Below are 16,200 nucleotides of genomic sequence, written 5' to 3' on the forward strand. Positions count from 1 at the left end.
ACAGCATCTGAATGCCTCATATTTGTATTTGACTACATTTTGTCATTTTCAGGCTTCCTTTAGGCATAAAATAGAGAAATTGGCTTAAATATGCATATTTATGGACTAATAATAAGATGGCGGCTTACGTACACAGAAGCGGAAGGGAGGAGGCCCGGAAAAGCGTAACTGTTGTTGACCCTTTTGTTACGTATTCTTATTTGGCATCGTCACATTGTCCTTACACTACTGCACGCCATCGGCCATTATTCTCAAATCATTTGTTTGCCATCCCCATTATGATAAACCCACCACAGCCAGTATTGTTCAGCTTCTGTGAAAGCCTGTCATCAAGCACGGAGGACCCATTCCGACCCTCTCAGAGGCAAAACGGTACAAGGAGGCCACAATAACACGGTTTTGTTGTTTCTTACATTTCCAATTTCCAAACTGGCCTAAGTGTTGTCATTTTTTGTTGCTCCTGGGAAAAGAAATGAATTAGCCTGCTTGAGAGAAAAAGACAAAAGCCGCAAAGCAAAAAACAAACGGCAGATATAATGGCAGCAGACAAAACAACCTCAATCAATTGGCCGTGAAGACAGGTCGCCCCCCCATCCCCACACACCCCCCCCCAACGCTGGCAGCAGCCTGTTATATTGACAGCAAGCTCCCAATGAATTATTCATTATTGCAGCACAGGATTTACACATCAAGGAACACTTAAAATCACCCAATGGGGTGTTGGGGTGACATCGAGGGGGGGGTTTGTTTTGGGGGGGGCATGTTGTTCATTCCAAAAGTGGATTAGGACATTTTATTCTTGCTAATAGTTCCTAAAAAGCTCCATAAGTGACTTATTATTTCCTGATGGCGTTCCCATGATGCATGCGCATTCTCCACTACATTGGCGTCAAGTGTGTGCGTCGAACCGCGGCGCTCATCAATAAGGAGCCAGACGCCGGATTTTATTATGCGTGGCGCATGACGCAGCGCTCCAAATGAAATCACAGAGAGATGAATTTGCTGTTGTCGAAGCGCCCGCAGCAGAGCGGGATGGAGTGGCTTGATAAACATGGCCGACAGATAAGGCGTATTGGTATTCGGGTGCGTCTCGCCACGCCGGCTGATAATACGTGCTCTTGGCTCAGGGGGTCATAGGTCGGAGAATGATTGGCGGCAGGCTGACACAAGCGGACGGAGCGTCTCTGACGGGACTGAAGTTTGCTGACCAATCGTACTTGGATGCCAACAGGTCGCTCGCTAATCTGCCAGCGTCGTGTCCGACACCTCTGGTTACGGATGCTCCACGTGTTCGACCCCACTGACGCCTTTTTTTCTGCTCCCGACACGTCAAAATGCAGGCAAGCAGAGAATGGCTGCATGTTTACTACAGCCGCAGGCCGGGAAAACACCACAAGCAATGGCGTCTTACATGTTGTGTTGTTCATGTTGTGTATCAACCATCTTTCCAAGCAAAAAATTGCTGCAAACTAAAAAATAGGATTGTATATAAAAGTGATTATTATTCATAAAACATATGCAGTGAAAGTACAACTTTCCATTTAACCGTAAGTTTCATATTGTTAGAATAACTTAGAATAACGTGCAAAGTTGATAATGCCGGGAGCCTGGATCCCGGGTCAGCAGTCACAAGGGGGAGGGGCCAGAGCGGCATGCTAACTAGACAACAGCAACCGCGGGGATGCCTTTTATTTATACTTCCTGTGCATAATCACATCCACTTTTACCGAAGAACTGCATGAGTTTTCATCCCCCGAGCTATTTGTGGACCTGTGGGAGAGCGCTGGAACTGCAGTGTCAGAATACTGCAAGGAGGCAAGGAGGAGGTCTGACCGGGAGGCGGGACCGGAACTGTTTTTCCAGGAAAAAAACAGCGAACGTGGGAATTGAATTTTATTCATGAAGGCAGAGAGAGGAAAAATGGAAAAAGTGTACCCTCCAGAAAGCTAGAAAGTTTAATCATTTCTAAATCGACGCATGAATGACGTAATATATGATGCAATTTCTCATGCAACTTTAAGCTTTCTAAAAAGACGTATTAACGCAGCCATCGAGCGTTTGTTCGAGCCTTGTTTATACTCGTACCTCTTTAAGCACTTTCCATACCACACAGCCGCCGCACGATTGGGGTCGGGACCCCCGGAATTCATCTGCATTTGCCATTTCTATTTCCGAAGCACATTAATCAGATGAAGGTCAAGGGGTGGCGTCATAGAAAAAGGAGGCTCCGAGCGCGGAGGGGAAAACAGCTGGAAGGGCGAAGGCGTGGGCGTGATTGTGTTTTGATGTTTTCCTGACGACTAAATGGGATTTTGATGTCTCGTCTGTCGCACGCATTTAAGCGGGGTTAAAAAAAACCTGGTGGGGAGAACTTGACCGTCATGGCGACTCGAAAATGACACTGAAGCACACTGATTGATAACGGAGGGCGGCACGGCGGTCTAGTGGTTAGCGCGCAGACTTCACAGCTAGGAGACCAGGGTTCAAGTCCACCCTCGGCCATCTCTGTGTGGAGTTTGCATGTTCTCCCCGTGCATGCGTGGGTTTTCTCCGGGTACTCCGGTTTCCTCCCACATTCCAAAAACATGCTAGGTTAATTGGCGACTCCAAATTGTCCATAGGTATGAATGTGAGTGTGAATGGTTGTTTGTCTATATGTGCCCTGTGATTGGCTGGCGACCAGTCCAGGGTGTACCCCGCCTATGCTGTTTATCCGCCTATGCTGTTTATTCTGGATCTGCCTGGGATCGCGGAATTTGGCCAATAAAAACGCGGAATCTCACAGACATTGACATCCAACATTTGTGTGGGGAAATATTTACCTGTCCGCTCAATCGTGGCGAAATGTCATCATGTCATCACAAACACTAACCCCTTCCCCAAACTAAACATACGATACGGCCACCTGAAAGTTGTCAGAAAAAATGGTTTTAGCTAGCTGGTTTAGCTTATGCTAATGTGGCTGCGAGTGTTTGACTCAGGGTCTACGAGTGTGTTTACATCATGTTGTGTTTATGGTTGTCTTGTTCGTGCAAACAAGTGTTTTACGATGATGATGTTGATATCGTGCAAGTTCTGTTCTTAACCGATCGACAGATATTCTCAACACACCTGTTATTATTTTAATACAATATATATAATTGCATATATATAATTGTGGGCTGCACGGCGGTCGAGTGGTTAGCGCACAGGCCACACAGCTAGGAAACCTGAGTTCAATTCCACCCTCGGCCATCTCTGTGTGGAGTTTGCATGTTCTCCCCGTGCATCTCCGGGTACTCCGGTTTCCTCCCACATTCCAAAAACATGCTAGGCTAATTAGCGACTCCAAATTGTCCATAGGTATGAATGTGAGTGTGAATGGTTGTTTGTCTATATGTGCCCTGTGATTGGCTGGCGACCAGTCCAGGGTGGACCCCGCCTCTCGCCCAAAGACAGCTGGGATAGGCTCCAGCGGTAGAAAATGAATGAATGAATGTTATAATTGCAAATTTTCCCACAAAACTAGAAAAACAGAAAACTTTGTTGGAGGTGTTTCATTAGCGCCTTTCTCGGCTGAATAGGTGTCTCCCATTAATTAGCATTTTTTTTTACCAGTTTTTATATCTTTAGAATGCTCATGTCTCACAGAAGGATTGTGGACGATGATCAAAATTCCAAAACTGTAAGGTTTCACTGTCCTGTTTTTATTTCTACTATGCTAGCCGAGCCTAAAAGCACAAACCAATAAATGTAGCTTAAATGTTATAACCTGAAACCGGTATAGCCACTATTTACCAATGTTTTGATCTTTTTAACCAAAATAAACAATCACCACCTAGCTTGTGTAGCGTCCATGACTTACTCGGGGGGGAAAATACGCCACCAATGTCAAGGCGATTCAGAGATGAGATGGATAGCAGCAGTTTCTGAGCCTTTACAGCCTCTGACGTACGTCACCTTACTGCTAGCTAATGTAAAAGGACCCGAGCACTGGAGCGAAAACAATCACACAAGGGTGAACAAAACAAACACAGCCACCATCCTCGCCGTCTTTGATAGATGGCTGCTGCTATTCCGGGTTGTGCGTCAAGGCGCGTTGGTGTCTCTGAAACAAGCAGCCAAATTGAACCTAATTGAGTCGTCCTGCAAGCTGCGGATCTCGACAACTTTGATGTGTCGCGAGTAAACTCTTCAAAATGTCTGCTTGTTACCTCCACTCTAAAGACTCCCCTCCTTTTCTATTACTGTCTCCTTTCTCCGCAGATCTCTGAGTGGTGGAGTGCCTTTACAGTCCTCCGTGCGCATTAAGGAAGCACAGATCATTATTCCGATTCTTTGCTAGATAAGAAGTAGTGATTGGCACCTCACCTTTTGACTTTTGTTGCTATGGAGAATCTCAGCGAGCTCCAGAACCCTTTGTTGGACAAAAATAGCAAGCACATGGTCAACGGTTATGGAGGAGACTTCCCTAACAACCAGTACCAGGAAAACATTATTAATTATTTTGCCGGAGGTGGTGGCGAGAGCGGCGGCGGCGGCGGCGGCGGTGGTGGCGGCGGCGGTGGCGGTGGAGGCAAGGCGAGCAATGTCGTGAGCGGAGGTGGTTACAGTAGCAATGCCAAGATCAAGTCGCAGCAGCTCTTGGACGCCACCTCGCTGCATTTGGCCGTGGAGGCCTTCTACAGACCCAACTTCATCCTGTACAAGGAGGACAATGGCAGCATCAAGGCCAAGGAATACAAAAGCGAGTGCTGCGAGACCACCTTCACGGAGAAGAAGGCCAAGGAGGCGTCCAACACGGTCGGAGGGGATGGCACCGGCCCCGAGGACCCGCAGGCCAAGATGATGGAGGACGGCGAGCATGTCAAGATCCAGACTGTTTCATACGAGGTGGAGGAGGAAGAATACGTGGAGTATGAGGTAGGATACTTTTTGATGTTATTATTCCATCTTTAGGTTACCCATAGTAGTCTATGGGCTACTCCGGCCAGCATTCCCAAGCCAGTTGAGAGACATAGTCTCGCCCACGTGCCCTGGGTCTTCCCCGAGGCTCCCTACCAGCGCTAAGCACCTCCCCAAGGAGTCATCCCGAATGTAAACTCAACATGGAAAATCCCATTGATCATTGAACGAATTGGGGCTGCACGGCGGACGAGTGGTTAGCGCATACACCTCACAGCTTGGAGACCCGGGTTCAATCCCAGCCTCGGCCATCTCTGTGTGGAGTTTGCATGTTCTCCCTGTGCATGCGTGGGTTTTCTACGGGTACTCCGGTTTCCTCCCACATTCCAAAAAAAACATGCTAGGTTAATTAGCGACTCCAAATTGTCCATAGGTATGAATGTGAGTGTGAATGGTTGTTTGTCTATATGTGCCCTGTGATTGGCTGGCGACCAGTCCAGCCTGAAGACAGCTGGGATAGGCTCCAGCACCCCTCGTGAGGATAAGCGGTAGAAATGGAATGACCTTTGTTGTCATTATACAAGATGTACGACGAGATTGGAGAGCTTCCCCTTTCAGTGCAGTAGTCAAGTTAAAAAAAAAAGCATACAAAAGTAGAGTAAAAAAAGAGAATTTGACAAGATATATACAAGCTATATACAAGATATCCAAAATATACACATAGTATTACACAGGAGCATATGCAGGAGCAGACATATTAATTCTAGTGCAATGATAAATGGGTCATAGTGCAAATAATGACTGGTGGAAATAGTCATTATTGGAAAATGAATGAATATATAATTGTTATACAGTAAACCTCGGATATATCGGACTCGGATATATCGGAAATTCGCTCACAACGGACAGATAAAAAAGAACCGATTTTTCTGTAATGCATTTCCAATAAAAATTCATTGCATATATCAGATTTTTTATAACGGATTTCGCCTATTTCGGACAAAATCTCCAGTCCCGTTCCAATGCATTTCCATTAAATTTCCCTCGCATATATCGGATGGCCGCATCGTGGCGCTCCAATTCGCTGAATCGTGACAGGCCGCTATACGACGTCATTTGCAGCGTTTGCAGCGTTGCCTGCGCGTCCAGGTACATTGGAAACATAGTCAAGGAAGTGCCTTTTTATAACGGATCAAATCCGATTTACGTAAAACAGACATTTTCCGGTATACGCATATAACGGATTTCGCTTATATCGGACAAAACCAGTGGGAACAATTGAATCCGATATATCCGAGGTTTACTGTAATTGCAAATTTCTAGAAAACCATAAAATGAATGAATGAATGAACGAACAAATTGGGCACAAACTACCACCAAAGATGCTCAAATCTTGTGTAAAGATCTCTCACCCCTACAAAGAAACAATGTGCGGGTTTGACAGACGACTCCATCATCTGTGAAGAGCATATTCAGTGATATTGTTTGTCAGCTCCATCCATCTCACACCAGCTGCTCTGTGTTGATACTGACAGACACCGACAAGCCTCAGGTTTGTATTCCTGCAGAGGGGCACGCTTGTAGGGAAAAAAAAAATAAAACCACACCAAAAGGATCGGGTGTCTTACCAGCCCACAAATCCCACTCCATCCACTGACCCTTGTCATCAATTTCCCACTGCAGTAAATTCCCATCACGATACAGTAAGTCCCCGATGCCGGCTCTACCCTGGGATATTAAGCAAAAATGCTGCATTAGCCGCACTATTTTGGCTCTCAACTGGCACGGCCAACAGTGCAAAATACTCCAAAGGATTTAGGGGGGATTGCCAAAGCAGGACTAGGGCGTCCAACTTTGACCGGTTGCCCTGCACCGCTGCCACACACGGCTGTAAGTCGGCGAGATTTACGCTGCATTCCGCTGATAAACAAGCTGGAAATGCAACGTGACAGACAAGAAAGACCATTAAAATGAAAAAAAAAGGGAAATATAACATGCGTTGTTTTGCTTGCAAATGCATTCCAAAGAAAGTTGACCGGAGACTCCTCCCAGGTGATCAAACAAATTAGCCTCTTGCTCATGATTTCTTAACACGCCTGCCTTTTACAAATGAATAAGCACATCAAAATATTATCAACGGGGCTCCACAAGACAGTTTTCCGGATATAAAGAGAGAGGAAAAATACACAGTGGGACTCATTATGTAGCCTGCTGCTAGGAGTCGACTACTGACTCCGCCGACCACACCAGCCTCCAGTCTGACACGATGAAATCCCACAAATACTTAACAACATTCTTCTTTACAGTTTGGAAAAATATCCGTATTTAGAAGGGCTTGTTTTATTCTTATTTTGACCTGATGCCGGCAATGTTTCTCACTCAGCCGCCCTCCGAGAAAACTCACTTGTACCTGCGCTCTTGTCCCGTCGGCCATTATTCAAAGTTCACGACCATAGGTGACGGTTGTAACGTAGATTCAACGCTAAGTTGAGAGCTTCGCATTTTGGTTCAACATAACGGACCAATGAAGCGTCCGCGTCAGTGCAGATCGCACCAATCTGTCTGTCCACAAATATGATGATAACAAAAATAGTGTCATTTAAAAGATGACATCCAGCAGCTTCTATGGTTTTCTTGATAACCAAAAGTTCTTAAGTTCTTACATGAATAACTATATCATTGTACTGCCAAAAAAATGTAACTACTTTGTTGTCATGAGCTGGAAACCTCATATTACAAATATACAACATAAGGTGGCTAAAAATATTTCAATATTGAACAAAGCAAAATTAGTTCTCAATCAGAAATCACTCCACACTCTTTATTGCTCTCTGGTTCTACCATATCTTACTTATTGTGTGGAAATATGGGCTAATAACTATAAAAGCAATCTTCACTCACTAAATGTACTGCAAAAAAGGTCAGTAAGGATAATTCATAATGCCGCCTACAGAGAACATACTAACTCCTTATTTCTAAAATCACAAATACTTCAACTACTTCAACAATAGTTCATCTTCAAACAGCTAAAATAATGCATAAGGCTAAAAATAACCAATTAGCTAAAAATGTCATCCAATACTTCTCTACAAGAGAGGAGAAATATGATCTCAGGGAAGAAGTACATTTGAAACACTTCTATGCTAGGACTACGTTAAAAAGCCATAGCATTTCAAAATTAAACTATATTAGGAAAGCAGGAAGTGAACAAATGTAACAGTTACTGATTGTAAAAGTACCAGATGGAGGGGTAGGATTTAACTCCATCACAAAAACGGTTCCAACAATCCTGCACCATAACCGGTCAAAAACTGTGCAATAAACCATGCAATACCAGTGCAATAAACCTGTGGCTTGATCAAAATGTCCATACCTGTAAAAAAATGTATCAAACTTATTGATTTATGCTTATTGATTGTTTAAATACAAGGATGAAGAGTCTTGAACCAGTCATGATGTGCTATATATATCACTATATTGATACTTACTATGGTACCCATTATGTCATTGGATGCTCATATCACCTCCTACTTTGGTACGTGACAAATTTTTTTAATTTAAATTAAAATAAATTTAATAATTATTTATTATTATTACATATTATTATATTATTTTTATTTTTTTTAACTTATAATAAAATAAATAAATAAATAAACTATATTAGGAAAGCAGGAAGTGAACAAATGTAACAGTTACTGATTGTAAAAGTACCAGATGGAGGGGTAGGATTTAATAAGCTTTGTTTCTTCCTACTCCTTTTGGACATGTGGAACTGTGAACTGATTATGTGATGCATTCAATTGTAATCTGATGCATGTTCAAATGAAATTAAACCATTACCATTACCATTATATTTATGCAAACAAAGGTTTACAAAAACCATTAGTTGTACCAGGCATTAAAATGAAGAAGAAACTGAAGAAACAAGGCTAGTCTAATCATTTTTTATGACATCCCTAAAATATAATGAGAAAACCAAGCAAAGACTCGTTCCATCTGATCCAAACAACAGCAATCAACTGCAGTTTGGACGGGTCGAGTAAAAGAGACTCCAGTAGAAGTGACGTTGAACAGCAGTAGGTCTTCAAGGCCGATGCCTCCAGCACTATTACATAATACGCCTATCATACTCACAATGAAATAATTCCACCATTACAACCCAACCCACGGGCCGCTTCAATTAAGGCCGCCAACTAATGTGAGGAAAAGCATTTCATGTGAAGAACAGGCTATACGATCAGGTTATGACGGCTGCGTTTGTTACACGCTTGTTAGACATTCCACCTTCCCGGTCAATGTGCACCTCACCTGTGATCAACCGGCCAGCCTGTTTGATCCCCCATTAAAATGTTCCGCTGTTTTCGCCTGAATATAAAACAGCACTCGCGCAAAAGCAAGAAGCACCCGTTTCTATTTGTCCGCCATCTGTTCCGCCACCTCTGTTGCATGAAATTTGCATTTATCTTCACATTTTATATGCACGTGATGCCACGAGCATGTGGTCGGATCGCCCCCTGCGTAATTTCAACGAAGAACGCTCGTCTCGGATTTGACGAGCGTGGTGTTCACAGGGAGAAACGTGTCAATCAATAGTGATCCGTTTTTAGAATAAATGTATTTCCAAGCGCAGCACCTCTTCAGTGCCGGGGATAATGGTGGGTCTGATTGGAAGGGCTATCCATATTCACTGGGGGAGAAAAGCGCTTATACCGTCATTAAATCTAAAATGTGGTCACGTCTCAGTTCAGCGCACACATATTGAAGGGCCAAGCAGCAGCAGCCTGAGTCATAAATTCTTCCACAGGTATCCATTCTCTCATTTGGTAGTAAACGACAATAACGATTGGATCCTTTCCAATGCGGCAGTAAGCGAGTCTTACGCCATTGATTTGAGCACCGGCTGTCCACCGCGAACGGACGATATTTATCCCGCCGGGTTGCGTGTCTCCCCCGCCTATAAAAACCATAAGCGGCCTTCTGTGAATATGGGAATGTAATGGCCCCCGTGTCAAAATATATGGCTGAAAAAAGGTCCTTATAATCAGCCAGCACACACTTGCAGTGGCGGTTCCGGCTTGGATGACACCCATTTAAAACAACAGTTGAAGGACAAGCAACTCCAGAGGAATTGACACTCGCTATTCTGTGTTGTAAGGCCGACCAATCTTCATCTCCATGTCTTAAGGCTTAAGTTGTCCATTTCTGAAACAGTGCTAAAATGGCGAGAACCACCATGAACATCCTTCGTCTCGTACACGCTGTGTGGCTACCTCAGTCATAGCACTCCGATCCCTGTACTTCGGGAAATGAAGAATCGATAACATATTTAAGCAAAGCGGAGAAGACATGTCAGTTACCTTGAGGGGGGCAGATCTGCCACATCCAAACGTATCGCTGCAACGGGAGACACTAGTTTGCGGCCCCCGCCTTGATATGAAAGTTTAATGTTAGTGCGGCACCACGCAAGTTTGATATGGATGCTGTATGGTATCATGTACCCGGAAAAAATTATTACGTTTGATTAATGTTCATGTTAAAGGTTAAATAACTGTTAATAGTTATCCTCCCTATCCGTGTGGAAGTGGTAAGTTTTTGGCTATTTAAGTTGAAAGGAAATAACTTGGAGGCTACCGTTGAGGTCGCTAGCTCTCTAGTTGGCGAGTTAGCATGTGTCTCAAGACCCTGCAGTTGCGCAATATGTTGTAAATAAAAAAAAGTATAAATGTGACTATAGTCGTGTTTTGTCATGTCTACAGGGCTTTAATAATGCTTTGTTCATTTTAATCTGACAACCATCACCTCTATGAGGTGTTTACATTTGTATCTATGGGTGTGTCCGCATTAGGTTTTTTTATGACACCCGACTATGACCCAGAAAAACCACAGTCTGTAAAAGGAAGTTTCATATCACAAGTATACTATAAAAGCAATCTTCATTCGCTAAATGTACCGCAAAAAAGGCCAGTAAGGATAATTCATAATGCCGCCTACAGAGAACATACTAACTCCTTATTTCTAAAATCACAAATACTTCAACTTGCTGATATAGTTCATCTATAGTTAATCTAAAAATAACTAATTACCTAAAAATGTCATCCAATACTTCTCTACAAGAGAGGAGAAATATGATCTCAGGGAAGAAGTACATTTGAAACACTTCTATGCTAGGACTACGTTATGCTAGCCATAGCATTTCAGTATGTGGAATCAAACTATGGAATGGATTGAGTAAGGAAGTCAAACAATGCACAACGATGAGCCAATTCAAGAAACAATACAAGCAGTTGATGTTTGCTAAATACAAGGATGAAGAGTCTTGAACCAGTCATGATGTGCTATATATATCACTATATTGACACTTACTATGGTACACATTATGTCATTGGATGCTCATATCACCTCATACTTCGGTACGAGGTATATTATTAAAAAAAACCTTAAACTGTATTATGGAAAGCAGGAAGTGAACAAATGTAACAGTTAGTGATTGTAAAAGTACCAAATGGAGGGGTAGGATTTAATAAGCTTTGCTTCTTCCTACTCCTTTTGGACATGTGGTACTGTGAACTGATTATGTGATGCATTCAATTGTAATCTGATGCATGTTCAAATGAAATAAAACTATTACCATTACCATTACAAGTAAGTATGTCAAAGTATACCACATAATGTGATCCCAGCCATGAATAGTATGTTTTTCTACACCTTCTGGGTGTGTTTTTCCAAATATGTTCAGTGATTGCCAACGTCCAGTGCTAGGAAGGAAGATCTAGGCAGGGGAAGTAACTCTTACGACATGGTTTCTTCCTGCCATAGAGCCCTTCTAAAGAGGGCCATTCAGGCTGATGTAGCACAGCTCAATAATCATTAGCCGTGCCCTCTTCACTTCCCCTTGGCACGTGGCATCACATGGCCGCATACGTCACGCAAATGGTTTCCCGGGGAGGGGGAAAAAAAGCGTGAGTTCAAGGGAAGGAGAAAATGAAAAGACGTGCCCTTGAGGAGGTCTGATTATGGAAGAATGAATGAATGCTGATTAAAACGTGCGGAATTTGTTACAGCAGATTTCTTCCTGTCTCTGGAAGATTCTTGAAGGCACCCGAAATAACAGCAGACACATCATGTGATGACATCTCGGAGTTCAAAACAAAGCTGGTGGAGGGGTCGTCAACAAACCCGACATGACAAAAGCGCTTTCTCGGGCATCTTAACCGCTTTGTTGTCCAAAGAAGGAAAACACGGCGGCAGGAAGTTGAGCTACAGACACACAGACATCCATTTTGGGCTCTGTGTTGATGTTTGCGATATTCAACCACGTCATTCAAGAGATAAACTCATTTGACTTGACAAATTCCACTAATAGTAAAAATGTGTAGTGTCTTGTGCTCTTCTTTCCCATAAACCAGGGGTCTCAAACTTAATTTACCTGGGGGCCACCGGAGCTAGGTTCTGGGTGAAGCCGGGCCGCATCAGGTTTTCAAAAAAAACCCCAAAACGCATTTATTAAAAACTGGGAAAAAAAATCAATAAAAAAAACTATCTTCAATGCTTTTGCTTCTGCTACACTTTTTCAGTACTTTGGTTCCGGTTTTCCACAACAAAATATCTGATAAAACATTCCACTGTTCTCAAATATCTTAATTTTTATTTTTCTATACACAAAATAAGATTAAAAAATAAATAAACAAATTAAGAATAAAGACAATAAATCAATCAATCAGTAATAAATAAGTAAAATAATAAAACAGCAAATAAGAAAAACGTAAGAAACCACATACAGTTGGTAGAGAAATTATTTTTTTCAGATTAAAATGTACAATATTAACAGTTATTTAACCTTTAACAAGAACATTAATGAAACTTAATCATTTTATCCAATTAGCAAGTTTTAGCAGGGCTCTAATAATGCTTTGTTAATTTTAATCTGAAAAAAATAATTTGTCTACCCAAAACTATATGTGGTTTCTTAAGTTTTTATTATTTGCCGTTTTATTGTTATTATTATACTTATTTATTTATTACTGATTGATTGATTTTCTTTATTCTTGATTTGTTTATTTATTTTTCATCTTATTTTGTGAAGAAAAATACAAATTAAGATATTTGAGAACAGTGGAATGTTTTATCAGAGCTTTTATTGTAGAAAATCGAAACCAAAGCAAAGTTTATTCATTTTTCTGTTTTTAATAAATGCGTTTTTTGTTTGGTTTTTTTTTGGAAAACCTGATGCAGCCCAGTCTCACCCAGACCCTAGCTCCAGTGGCCCCCAAGTAAATTAAGTTTGAGACCCCTGGTCTAAATGGTTTGATTAAATCAACAATAAGAAGGTTCAAACTGGAGAGTTTTAATCAACGCGTCAATTAGGTCTACTGTCGGATGCAATCAGTCAATATTAGGTGCTAAAATCTCCCCCTTAATGAGACAGATATGGCGTGAAATAGCAATCTGTTGGTAAATTTATGATCATCCTTTGAGCGGATGTGAACGGATGTGAATCACCTCTAATCTCGCCTTTTCTAAACAGGAACTATCAGCATTGGTGAAATCATCCACAGTGTCAGGTTGGCAAGCTGCTACATTTTTCATTTACCGGCTGATACAGCTGAGGGTTTTTTTTTTTTTTTTTTGCAATTAGCCAACAGCAAATCCCCACCCCCTCGGGGCCTTGGGTCTTTTACGCCTTCAATGTAGCTAATTATATCCCTTATTACGGCCGATAGGCAGCATCTAATCACATTTTTCTTACAAATTACAGAAGCTTCACTCTCCGTCATCCAGGCGGCCACAATCACTGAGCTCTGATCTCCCAACAAGAAAAGCGAGTGGATTGTTTTTTGTCTTTGATTGTGCCGCGTGGGGGGGTATGATTGCATGATGAAAATGATGTCAACACTGCAGATTACTTCCACTTTCTGACTACTACTACTACTACCTAAGTGCTATAGGTCGTTTTATGGGGCATGTTACTTGATGCTTTGTTGTCATCGTCATCACCGTTTTTACCAAGTCAGCAGTCTTTTCGTTTATCAGTTAGCAGAATCAGAGTCAAAATGCCTTTCTTATTGTCATCCGTTAAGCAGAGGCACTCAATTTAAACATTAAGAACAGATCCCAGACAATAAATACAGTGACCCTAACCCTAACCCTAACAACACACTATTTATTTAAAAGTGGAGAATAGTGCAATAATAGAGGAAAACACTAGCTCCTTTTATATGAACATCCAGCAAAAACCCCTCCACCCTAAGGTGGAAGAAGTGTCGGTTACTACCACTACCAAAGGTGGAACATTTGTCCCTCCATTTCATGTTGGTGTCATTTATACAGAACCGGGATTGGGGGGGGAAATGCCATCTTTTACAGGCAGTCCAAAGGAGACTATTACAGTCGGGGCACTTTATGGCGGCTCACTGGTTCCAGATCCCCCCCCGCCATAAATACATTTCCACTATATAGGATTCAATAAAGTTGTTTATGATTTTCTAAATATGGTTGTTTAACATTATTAGAGCCCCGCAGACATGAAATAACACCCCTATAGTCATCATTATACTCTGCAACTCTAATGCCGCAGGGACTTGAAATGGACGCTAGCTGGTGAGCCAGTTAGGCTGGAATTTATTTCTTATAAAGTTAAGAAGCCAAAAACTTCCACATGGAATAGGAGAACTTGTTTTCCGTCCCATCATGTGGGATATGCCATGTCTGAGTTCATGCAGTGTTAAGGTAATGTCATGTAAGGCAATTTTATCACTTGTATGTAACAGCCATCATTTATTTATGATTTCATTTGTGAAAGTCTGGAGCAATTTCACCTTTTTGCTTATAGTGTGGCCTTGGCGGAGGTCATGGATTCACTGAGTCACATTCCAGTTCTACTGTACCTGGCAACACATCTAAGACTCAGAAGTGCCACAGAAGGAAACATATACAGTCGCTACATAACAGCTGCAATGGCAGTAATGAATGCCTCCAAGTGTCTGTGTAATGCAATCGACAGTGACCTCTCGGCGTGCACATCTCAAGGACCGATTAGCGTCCCAACAAAGCCCCTCCCCCTTTGGGAAGTGGGTCTGTCACTGTACCTTAGAATGATTAAGTCTTAAGACAACAGCCTGCCCGCCTCTGGGACCTTGGGCTCCGGCCCCGGCATAACTTAACCTGACCATCTGGAGCAGGAGCTTAGACCAGGTGCACGATGGATGTCGGGACCGGCGATGGCGAACCCCCCGCCCCGCCCCCGCCCCCGGGAGGGCCGACCGCCCGCCGGCAGCATGTTATGCAAAGTGGAACACACGGCGCCATTTGTTGAGGCGTAATTACTTGACTACATGAATGGTGGACTCCCCGTGTGAAAGCCCCCCCCCCATCTGACGCGACTGTGGTCATTTTTCAGAAGCCGCAGATAAAGGACGTAATTGTTGTCGCTTCCCGCGAAGACGCATCGCACATCAGGTTTGAGAAATGTGCTCAAATTTTTTTTACCCTGCTGCATTTTTAATCAATTGCTCATTAATCTTACATGGCAATTTCTCATTAACTTTGCTTTTTCATTCAGCCAAGTAATTGAATTCCTTTTGGCAGCGAGTCCGTTTCTTTCTTTTCTTTTCTTCTTTCTTTCTTTATTCCCTATGCTTCCGCTTACCACGTGTGAAGCGATTCATTTGTGTCATTTCCAAACGCGGACTTTTGAGTCATGAGACAATTTAAAGCCTGCGTTGGTTTCTGTTGGAGTTCTAATTGCATTCCGATTTGTCTCCGTCTTTTCGCTACGGTTGTTCCCCCGTGGTTCTGTGTGCCAGATGATGCAGAGCGACAATTTTTGGGGGGTTTTCCTGAATAGCCTAGCTTAGAAACACGGACGGAGAAGACGGCCCGTTTGTCTCTCATGGCTTGGTTGAAGATTGATGCTAATCGACTTTGACCAATCGTTCTTTGGCACGTGTTTGTTAACATTCATAGATACCGGATTCTAACCTACTGCAAAGCGCATTTTGCCTCGGGATTGCCCCGCAATTTTCCAAGGCAATAAGTAAAGCGTGAAAATTAGTTTGCTTATTCTCAGCGTGATTTACAGTAACATGGTCTAGTGGTTAGCGAGCAGACCTCACAGCTAGGAGACCAGGGTTCTCCGGGAACGCCGGTTTCCTCCCACATTCCAAAAACATGCTAGGTTAATTGGCGACTCCAAATTGTCCATAGGTACGAATGTGAGTGTGAATGGTTGTTTGTCTATATGTGCCCTGTGATTGGCTGGCCACCAGTCCAGGGTGTACCCCGCCTCTCGCCCGAAGACAGCTGGGATAGGCTCCAGCA

General features: G+C 42.8%; 1 protein-coding gene across 2 annotated transcripts in view; it reads left to right on the forward strand.

The window, feature by feature from the left end:
* The window catches only part of syndig1l (synapse differentiation inducing 1-like), a 52,416-nt gene that overhangs the window by 22,507 nt on the left and 13,709 nt on the right, over positions 1 to 16,200 (forward strand). For both annotated transcript variants that reach the window (XM_058057402.1, XM_058057401.1), the window contains exon 2: positions 4,246 to 4,902. In XM_058057402.1, coding sequence (XP_057913385.1) covers positions 4,369 to 4,902 — 534 coding nt within the window. In that variant the 5' untranslated portion in view covers positions 4,246 to 4,368. The remainder of the gene's footprint in view (positions 1 to 4,245; positions 4,903 to 16,200) is intronic.

The sequence above is a fragment of the Doryrhamphus excisus genome, chromosome 19 (assembly GCF_030265055.1).
Source record: "Doryrhamphus excisus isolate RoL2022-K1 chromosome 19, RoL_Dexc_1.0, whole genome shotgun sequence".
NCBI lineage: Eukaryota > Metazoa > Chordata > Actinopteri > Syngnathiformes > Syngnathidae > Doryrhamphus > Doryrhamphus excisus.